This window comes from Hetaerina americana, unplaced genomic scaffold (assembly GCF_022747635.1).
Source record: "Hetaerina americana unplaced genomic scaffold, ioHetAmer1.1.p SCAF_877, whole genome shotgun sequence".
NCBI lineage: Eukaryota > Metazoa > Arthropoda > Insecta > Odonata > Calopterygidae > Hetaerina > Hetaerina americana.
Genome location: NW_027287513.1, coordinates 42,501 through 53,491, shown reverse-complemented (window position 1 = coordinate 53,491; position 10,991 = coordinate 42,501). Strand labels below are relative to the sequence as shown.

General features: G+C 34.9%; 1 protein-coding gene across 1 annotated transcript in view; it reads right to left on the bottom strand.

Annotated features, from left to right (window-relative positions):
- Positions 1-316: 316 nt before the first annotated feature.
- Positions 317-10,991, bottom strand: part of LOC139698537 (sodium channel protein para-like) — a gene marked incomplete at its 3' end in the record, with an annotated part of 19,659 nt that continues 8,984 nt past the window's right edge. Inside the window, exons 2-4 of the mRNA XM_071597389.1 lie at positions 7,645-7,674; positions 6,497-6,652; positions 317-522 (exon numbers count right to left, since the gene is read on the bottom strand). Of these exons, the coding sequence (XP_071453490.1) occupies positions 317-522; positions 6,497-6,652; positions 7,645-7,674 (392 nt within the window). The remainder of the gene's footprint in view (positions 523-6,496; positions 6,653-7,644; positions 7,675-10,991) is intronic.

Here is a 10,991-nt window from a genome sequence, read left to right as displayed (position 1 = left end):
AAACAATGTCACGGCATTGGAATGTATTTCGCAAGAATATGCAATGCACAATTTATCATGACTTTTTAATAATTAAACTCTGTACTTTCCAAAAACAGCACCAATATCCCAAAAATAAACTCCCTTTTAATTACTTTCTCATAGAACCATCATTTACATGAAAAATGCGAGAATTCATAATTCAGTATGTATTTGCCACAGTAGAAGTACCGGAGAGTTTGATGTTTTTGGCCTACGAGAGGAACTCGGCTAATTTGAGGCTTGCTCAAGAGGGAAGGAGGGAGCACCTCACTTCTACACCAAGAAATGTACTCACTCTGATGATTCGATGGCGGGTGTGGTTGGCATGATCATAAGAATACTGTTGACCAGAATAGTGGTGATGATGGAAAGGGAGAAAAGAGGATGTACCATGATGTAAATGGCGAACCGGCGGATGGGGTTAAACGGACCTAAAATCCACATGGCATTGGTGGCACTAAACCGGAAGATGTCCTTTCCTTTGCTGATCACAACAAATGTCTGCAAAGGAAGGGCTCATCAATTGAAATGCAAAATTCAAGTGTTTTCAAACATTAGAATAACAAGGTAATAGAGCACTACTCAATCATCACTCCTATAAGCCATGCATGAGAACATTCATACATTTTCTCACTAATAGTTAACAAATTATGGTCAAACCTTCATTAACACTGATATGGTGCAATAGGGAGAAATATGAAGGATATGAAAGTTTTGCTTAAACAAGTAGAAGGACACTTACACACAGCAAGTACACACAGCAAGTGGGTTGAACAAAACTAATAAACACGTGGAAGGGATGAGCGTACGTATCTATACTTAGGCTTCCAGAAGCCTAATCTATCTAGTCTAAGCATCAAGTTAACCATTTACCAATCAAACAAATTATACATTTATGTCCCTTTCATACATCATTGGGTGATCTAAAATGCAATTGAAGGTGATATATGTAAGATGGGATTTTCTGCAATTGAGTACAAATATATAAGAAAACATGAACTAATGTGGAAATATGAACTTATACATATGAGAAGAGCATGGGGTGTATGAAAATCCCATCGAAAATTAAAAAATGAAATAAAATGAGAGAGAAAACTCTCTGGAGATTGTCAAATGCATTCACTATGTGAGAAATGTGAGATGACAAATAATCATTTTTATGCACAATATTAAAGTCTTGGGACAATGGCATGGATGATGATAAACCTCAAAGGGAGCATTAGAGCAACTAAGAAAAAGGCATATAAGACCCTAGACAGGCCAATTTTAGAGTACTCATCACTTGTATGGGACCCGCATGAAGAAGGGCATATTACAAAACCGAAGGAGGTACAAGGAGAAGGTCTGCTGGAAGTGCAATGGGGAAGCAAGGGAGGATGAAGAGGGTGACTGAAATGTTAAAAATGCTGGGCCATGAACCTTCACAAAGTAGAAGAAAAATAAGCAAACTTTGTGGAATGTTCCACATCCTGAAGGGAGAGAAAGCTTGGGCAGAACTAAGGCAAGAGGCAGAAAATCCAAATTTTACAGGGAGAAATGATTACAAATTCAAGGTAAAATGCCAGGTATAAAGAATGACCAAACATTTTTTTTCTTAATAAAACAATTGTTGATTGGGACCCTTTGCCTGCAAAACTATTCGAGCCCTTTCCTAACAGGGTGAATACTTTTAAGAAAAGATCTGAAAAATATATGTAATAATTCGATTGATGTGTTGTGTAAAATTGTTTGCAACAGCTTAATTTTTGTCTTTTTTTTGATTGGGAAACTGATGTTAATGAGATGGGGATTTCCTTTTTGTTTGTTAAAGATTTGTGTTTTGAAGTTCCTTTAAGTGTATTTTTGTTACTGACTGATTTTATTAATCATCTTTGGTGATATTAATTCATGTCATGTTATTTTTATTCCAAGGCAATTTTGATTATAATACTTGGGACTTGAGTGCCACCTGAGATTGTCCATCTGCACGTGTAAGTTTCAATGATAATAATAATAAATCTTTGGAGATATTTCTAATTCCTCATCGTATTTTCAAGCATTTGAGTTCCCCAACATAATATTTGGCATTGAAAATGCACTCATTATAAACAAAGATACATTTTTTATTAAGAATTGGATAGTTTAAAGAACAAAAGCACATTAAGCAAAAGAGCAGCATTTGTTAAGTTGATAACATTCACATTTATACACATGTTCCTTGTATCACACCAACTATAAGTTCACTTAAAGTTATAGAGAGCTTGGGGAGGGTGAGCAATAAAATAATACTTGATTGAGGGTATTTGAAGTCCATCATCCCCATACATTGTGGGCTAATATGCAAGCAATAATAACAGCAAATCCATATTACATTGCACAAAATAATAATCATTAATAATACATGTTTCAAAAGGATTTTTATAAAATTTTTAAATAAAGAAAAGCATGAACAAAACAAGGAGAATGTAATAAATATCTCCTTTTTAATTCAAATCTTATTATTATACCGCCATTAAATAATCAATACTTTAATCAATATGAAATTGAAAAAGTGAGGTGGAACGCTTTTGACTTTCTCATTGTTTTCCTTTAAAAGGCAAAATCCTCTCTATGTTTTGATCAAAGCCTAGTTAGGGATTTTGGATGTTTCCCACCTTTTCTGGATGCATAGGAAGTCCGCTGAAAAATTCAAGGCACTACCTTGGTAACTGTGTCAAGGATTTTGTGACAGTGGCTGAGAGTGAGTCTCTCTTAGTGAGTCACTCTTAGAGAGATTGAGTCAGTGAGAATAAATTGGAAATCATTATTTAAATTATTTGCTATCAATATGAATACCAGTTTTAATAAATTCAAAATAAATTTAAATTAAGGGTTATCAGATATTGAGATTTCACTCAACAAAATTTCACTTTCAAGTCAAATATTTAAAAATATGAGAAAACAAAATACATGTATTGGTGTTTTTTTAAAATATGTAAGTGGTATTGTATGCAGTAAAATTAGTTTACAACACAGCCTAGTTCTATCGATACTGACCTGCTTAATTTTTTATTTTTGAGCAGCCATTTGTGATTTGTGACTTTGAAGAAACAAATAAATGGTAGTAAGGAAAAATGCCAACAAACCTTTTCATAATGGAGCACCATAAAGTTTAGGCCTTCTAAGAGAGTAGTGTCTAAAATGGCAGTGAACCTTAAGGGAGCCAAATTAATGAGGTGGAATTAAATCAGAGTGGCTGGCGAAATCATTTAATTCCCAGAATATTCTAGGCTTGCTTCAGACTTCAAAAATCATGACAAAATGGGCTCTCTTTACACTGCTTTGTTATTGCAGAAGAAACTGGGTTTTTACTCACATGAGAGAATCAAAGGTATTTACATTTTCTTGATTTTTAGATATGCATTACCTCCTTTTGCACTGTTGCCTAGCATAGGCATGCCTTACCCTGAGGGGTTTTGGCAGGAATAAAAAAATAACCTGGACCTGGAACCTCTCAGGAAAATATGCTCTTTCCAAAACTTTTTACAGTTCATCTTTGTATACTTACCGTTTAGAATTAGATAAAAATGATATCAAACTGAAGGTTAATGAAAACAAATTGAGGATGCTAGTTGACATTAATGATACCAAAGATTAGGCATGTTGGATAGAATGAAAGGAGTCAGAAGAGATGGCATGTGGGGATGGAAATGGTTCATTGTAATGCAGGGTGTTAGGGCGTATGATGCAATGCTACACAGGAAGTGCAGCATTGCTGTGTCCTCCTAGGTCAACCAAAAACATTCCTTATTGCTGGTAGAATACTGTTAATAACTAAAATAATAACCATGAAGTATTTATTCAAGATGAGATTATGATAATCATCATGTTGTTCCCCTTCCCCGGACCACATGGTGGAAGATGCAGTGCAAGGATATGGAAAGTCTGCAGAGGAAGGGAGAAATCGGTGCTCTGTACAGCAAAGTTAAATCTTTATCGGGAAGTAAGAAAGGAAGATCTATGCTAACAGTTAGAGACAAGGCAGGTAAGGTAATAGTTGAAACAGGAAAGATCCAAGAGAGATGGAAGGAGTATATAGAAGAACTGTATAGTAAAGAACTTCCACCAACAAAGACGTTGAAAAAGAATATGACGTAGAGAGAGACAGCTTAGGTCCAGGGATACTCGACGATGAGATAGAAAGGGCATTAAGGGAGATGAAACTAAATAAGGCCGTGGGGGTGGATAACATTCCCGCGGAACTATTGAAATGCTTAGGAAAATGTGCGAGGAAGAGGCTGTATGTGAGGAAGAGGCTATATTTATGACGAAGGAATCTGGTCAGAAAACTCTGTGAGATCAGTTATAGTTCCTATTCCAAAAAAGCTAAAGACTACATCATGTGAGGACTACAAGACAATAAGTTTGATATCCCACGCAGCTAAAGTTGTTCTCAGGATCATAAATAAAAGGATAGAGAGTAAGGCAAATGATTACTTAGGGGATGATCAGTTTGGGTTTAGGAAGGGGAGAGGTACGCGTGATACCATTGCAGTAATGATAATTAATCGAGAGGAATATAGAACACAACCAGGAGGTATTTGCCTGTTTCGTTGATTCAAAAAAAGCGTATGATAGAGTGGATTGAGAAAAACTAATAAGTATTCTGCAGAAAAAAGGAATAGATTGGAGGGAAAGGAGGCTAATCTGCAACCTGTACAACTCTCAGACTTCTCAGGTGCGAGTGGGGAACGTGGAGTCCGGATGGGCAGTGTTATGAAGGGGGGCTTGCCCATTATCACCGTTGCTGTTCAACCTGTATGCAGAGGAAATGATTAAGGAGGCATGGGAAGAACTCGAGGTAGGAATGAAAGTGGGCGGGGAATTCATAAAATCAGTTAGGTTTGCTGATGACCAAGCTGTAGTTTGTCAGCCAGCCAAGGCGTTGCAAGCATTGCTGAGTGAATTGGCAATTCAGTGCGACAGGTATGGGATGAGAATCAATATTAATAAAACAAAGGTTATGCGATTTTCTAGAAAGTAAAAGGCTAAGCTAAACATTAAAATAGGAGGGCAAAAACTAGAGCAGGTAGAACAGTTTACGTATCTCGGAAGTGTTTTGGACCAACACGGTCAAAGTAGTAGGGACGTAAGGATAAGAATTGTGCTAGGCAAAGAGGCTTTCACAAGGAGGAGGGAATTGATGACAGGGATGTTGAGTAAGGACGTTAAGATAAGACTCGTAAAAACTTTGATATGGAGCGTAGCTATGTACGGCACGGAATCGTGGTCATTGTAGCAGGAGGATAGACGTAGACTGGAGGCTTTTGAAATGTGGGTGTGGAGAAGAATGGAGAAGGTTAAATGGGCAGAGAAGAAAACAAATGAGGAAGTACTTGGTATGGTGGGCGAAGAGAGGGGTTTGTTGGGAGCAATCCTATGGAGGCAGGAAAAGTGGCTGAATGGGGTATTGACTGGCAGCAGGATGTTGAAGACTGTAATTGAGGGGAGAATGTCAGGCAAACGAGGAAAGGGAAGGAACAGGATAGTGAGGTTTGGCCGGATGAAGGGAGGAAGAAAGTACTCAGAGATGAAGAGGGACCTGATGTGGAGTGGGATGTTGTGTTTTGCTAGGGGTCACAAATTATTTAATTAGTAATTTTGGCCATCCAAAAACCTACCTTAACCGGTAGATTATCTAAATAATAATAAATAATATGTTGTTCCATAATGTTTACAGATCAAATATACCTGTAGCCATTCTACTTGCAATATAATCAATCTTACAAGTCATTACTCTACAGAATTAGTAAGGTGTGTCAAGTTTCAACAGCCTTTCATCAAACATTAAACCCAATAATTGGCAGAGATTCACTAGCTGTAAGATTATTTACTTCCAATTTGTCTGGAATTAGCTCTTGTAAGTAGCAAACATAAGGAAATCAAATGGGGAACCACACAAAGTACTCCTGGTGGTTTTTTAAAGGAGGTTACTTCAATGCCAGGGGCAACCACATGCCACAGTCCTATTAGAGGCTCTTCACAGGGGTAGTCTCGAGAGACCCTGTTAAGGAGGGCCACCTCTCACCTTGTGTGCTTTCCCGTGTGATCCTCACTTTACTTCCAATGTGAGAGAATCCCTGGTGAGGGACCCTTTCGCCTTAGATTACCACGCGGGATGGTTTGATAGTTCACCCAGTTCACAATCATTAGCAAATAATTTTATGGCTAGCGGAATTTATGCCCATTAGATTTAAAATTGTATCCAATGAAACAAATATTTAAAATGAGTTTAAAATCAATTTCTTGTCCCTTGAGGAAATCCTTGGCAATCCACATATGTCCCTGACTTTAGCTTGATTTTTCCCACTAGCACTGATTTATCTCAATTGATTTACCAGTTTTTCTCTCACTGACCATCCTACCCGATGTGTGGAGTAAGAAACTTGATACAATGCATGTACTTGAAACCAGATCCTTGGTGAGATGGTAAAATGTTTTCTGCCTAAGAACCCACCCTTTGGTTGTGGTAGTAGCGGTCGATGTCTTCAATAGGTGTAGCTACTAGCTCAGAGGGATATCCGCTTTGGAGGCGAACCGGAAGCAGGACGCCCTGCTCCAAGGTTGGGTCCGGCAGCGGACCTTCATCTTCGTTCATGTCATCATACCGAACCTGTGAAGTGGGCAAAGGGAAAAATGAGAGAGCTTAGCACTGGAATAGGCAATTGGCGATGATGTGAAGCAGCCAAATGAAGAACTGTTTGGACTTCTCGGCCAGTGAGAAAAGGTGGAAAATATCTAGGGGACAGCTAAAAACTGGACAAAACTTTTCTTTGCAAAGAACAAATAAAAATAAATAAATCATATGCTAAATGGAAATGCTGGCCAATTTTCAAACATATTCACAAAAAATTCAATTGCAGTAATATTTTCATCACATTAAAAAAAATTGGTAATTGAAAAACCTAATGCTTATTATATTGCAAACTAAATAAAGCAAAATATGGATCCAAAATTATATTTTATCATATTCAAAGAAACTTTTTGTTAAAATACAAAGTTTCTCACATAAATTTGCAATCATGCATAGTAAATGACTGGAAAAGTCCATGACAGAGTTTTAAGTTTATCCAGTGATCTGATAACAAAATTTAGGCAATGGCCAGCCTCTTGCTACATTCAAAAGTCTTTTTTTTTCAACACAGCAGGTAAGCTAAAAAAAAGTATTGATAAAATATATTATGATAATATTGAAAGATTTAAAATCTGAAAACTAAAATATCAACATAATTGAAATATTTCCAGAGAATTGCTTATCATGGATGTTCATGGTTCATTAACATATTTTCCCAAGTCTTACTTTGGATAAAACATGTTGAATGAGCATGAGAATTATAAAGCACTAGATAGATGCAATGAATGGCAGGCATTACCAATCCTTTCTGGCATTCCTTAGCTCCTTGTGGCATCATAATTAATGAGACGTGCACAGAAAACAAGAGTTGTTGCAGAGAGTGGAAAAATCATAATATGTAACAGCATAGTCAACTCACTCAAAAGTGCAACTGGTGGCATGTACGTACCATTAAATGTATGCGGGGTAGATTAAGCAAGCTTTAAGTATTAATAAAGAGGAAGAGAAGTGTAACTTAGAAAACAACTTACTTTTTTCTTCTTTTTCTTCCGTCCAAAATCCTGCAATTGAGGACAGAAGTTGTAGAATGAATTCCAGAAAGACAACACAACATAGACTCAGATTTGAATAAAGAACAAGAGAAACAAGAAGAGGTAGGAAGTGGATGATTATTTCAAATAGAGCAGGGATGATGAAACAGCAATGTAAAATAAAAACAGATAAATATGGATCAAGGTGAAATTATTGGGAATCAAAAGTGGAATGATTAGGAAAGAATATATCTTGAAAAATAATTCAATGAACATGAACTAAGTGAATATATAACACAGGAAATATTAAAATATATCCAGGAAATAAATGTCACGCATATAGCAGTACTTTGAATCACACAAAAATGCATATAGAAACTAAAGCATGCACATAATAAAAAGAAAGGCTGTATACATTTGAATCCATTGGATATGTTTTATTTTTTGAGGATATGCATAAGAATGAATAGATACTATTAATTACTAAGTCACTGGGGATCACTGCTAAACTAAAGGATTTTAAGTAGACACAATATACACTATTTTTCAAACCTGTAGAATATATCTACACATAATAAGCACGTTGCACACACATAGATAAGCACACCAACCACAATGGCAAGTAGAAATACATCTCAAATTGAAAAAAAAAAACACTTTAGGGATGAGAATAAATGGACCGACCAATGCTGGGAGGTATGATATGATGAGTCTGTGATTCAGAATTCACAATCATGTCTTCATGCAATGATATGAGTTTTAAATGTCATGCTTAATATCTATTTCTACACCAGATATGAATATGCACTCCTGATTAAATTTAAAATTTATCATGTTTAGGCACTTGAAGCTTGTGTGGTATTTTCATCAGAGACTAATTTGCTCTGTGCAAATTTAACCCTGGAAAAGTATGACAGCAATAAAAAGTCCAGATAATATTTTAAAAAGGATTTTAAATATGCAAAATATGTCACAGTCTTTCATCAAATTAAGTTTTCTAAAAATGTCACCTGCTTAAGACTACTTGACAGAAGAGTAGCACCTGCTAAGTCATCTCATTCTTTTAATCTATAGCTATCAATAAGAGAAATCATTTCAGTTTACACATTTACCATTCTCAACTACTGGAATGCGAGAAAAATAAGTTATAACGGGTCAGAAGCAGTAAAAAATACAAGGGAAACTTTGGATTGGGTGGCAACAATCCTGAATTTAAATGTTCACAGGAGAATCCACAAAAGTCACTTCCCTGGCAGGTGCGACTAGAGGCCAAATGCAAACACTGCAGGGGAGCGTAAGAAAATAAATAATTGCTGATTTCTGCTGTCTTCAAAATTTTTTGCCCTGATGCACAAGATACAAACATGCACATTGACACTGGAATCACACCTTCATTGTACGCATCAGTTTTATAAAATTGCATCAATCACTCAACTTAGCCAAGTTAGGTATATTCGGTCGAGTGAGGCATAAACCTAAGATGCATGATTTGTGAGCCTGCTTGCACCTCCACAATTAGTTTGTGCCAAATAGTATAGGGATTGACTAAATTGACTTTCTAAATTGAGCTAACCGACAGAGCAAATAAGTTAAATGGTTGCATTTCTTACTATTATGTCTTTAATTAAACTTATACAATTACTTCATGTAATGCACCTTCTATGTTGATGCAGTGGATCTACCCTATTGTTTTGGAGTAGGTATCTGAAGTGTTCAAATCGTCCAATCACAGTGACTTGTGGTGTTGCATCTTAATGGTGAAAGTTTCTGTGTGTGAAGCTGGAATTAACGCTCCTGCAATGCAGTACTATGATCTGGACTAGCAATGTGTGTACCATTTTATTTGACTAGTATTTAATTTTACACTTTAGCTACAATAATAAACTGCCAATGAAGAATTTTCCAAATAGCCATATAATGGGATGCAGAGACAATTTCAATTTAAATATGAAGCATCCAGATAAGAAACAACAATTCCCAGGGCATTCATTATGCTTGCTGTTGTTGCATAAACTACAGATAAATTTCTTTTTTTATCATCTAAACAGTATCTTCACCTGATGATGTTGTACCATGACATAATGGAGTGGAATGGACTGGAGTGAAATGTTTGAATTGGATTGTTTTTATATTCCACCATATGAACAAGAAGAAGGAAAAAGAAGTGATGAGCAAGCATTAAATGAATGTGAAAAAAAAGCAAACGGCATATGCCAATGCACTATGCATTGAGAGCTGGTTTATTGAGAGTATATTTGGTCACATCTTTTACTCTTCTTATTGGGGACAATGTGGTGAATGACAATGGTAATGTTATTTCATGGCAAATGCATATTTTCATTTGCTTAAACTCATGTACCTGAAATTAAGACATTTTGTAGGATATTCTATGGAACTATTGTTGTAATATCATTGCTCAGAAGTAAACAAGTAAAAACAAATAAATTGGCTTTATGTAAGACTGGGTTGCATCAATTGTGAATTAATAATCACATACATGAATGAATAATATCGGAATCAAAGAGCAAGGAATGACTCAGATGAGAATAGTGTTATTTTTTAAAATACCTTAATGCTTAAATTTCTTGGCCAGTGAAAATTGTAGTATGAATGAAAACCCTGGGGAGAATGTACTATATACTAATGGTAAGTCATTTTCAACTAAAAGTCAGACATTAGTCATAAATTAAATAATTAATTATGACTGCAAGAACATTTGAATATTTAATGTTTCCATTAATAAACATTATACTGAATACTATCATATTTTTCCATCAATGACGTGCTCCTTAGGTATGTAAATATTTGGATTTTTTTCACTTTTCATTTTACATAACCCACATGGTGATATTTTTTTATCATATGAATATTTTTGTAGAGATAACACATGCTTTATCAATGGGAAAATATGGTACATACAGTCTTTCTATTGGATGAATAGGAGTTAAGTATAAGATTACCGCTTAAAAATAAATTATGAAATATCACAGAACTCTGGCTCATTTCCATGAATGAAATAAAACAAAAGTGGAAGTTGAGTAACACCTCGTGGGATTAATAACTTAAAATTCTCCATTTTTCAATCAAAAGATATTTGCTATTCATTCATATATATATATATATATATATATATATATATATATATATATATATATATATATATATATATATATATATATATATATATATATATATATATATATATATATATATATATATATATACATATATATACATATATATATATATATATATATATATATATATATATATATACATATATATACATATATATATATATATATATATATATATATATGTATATATATATATATATATATATATAT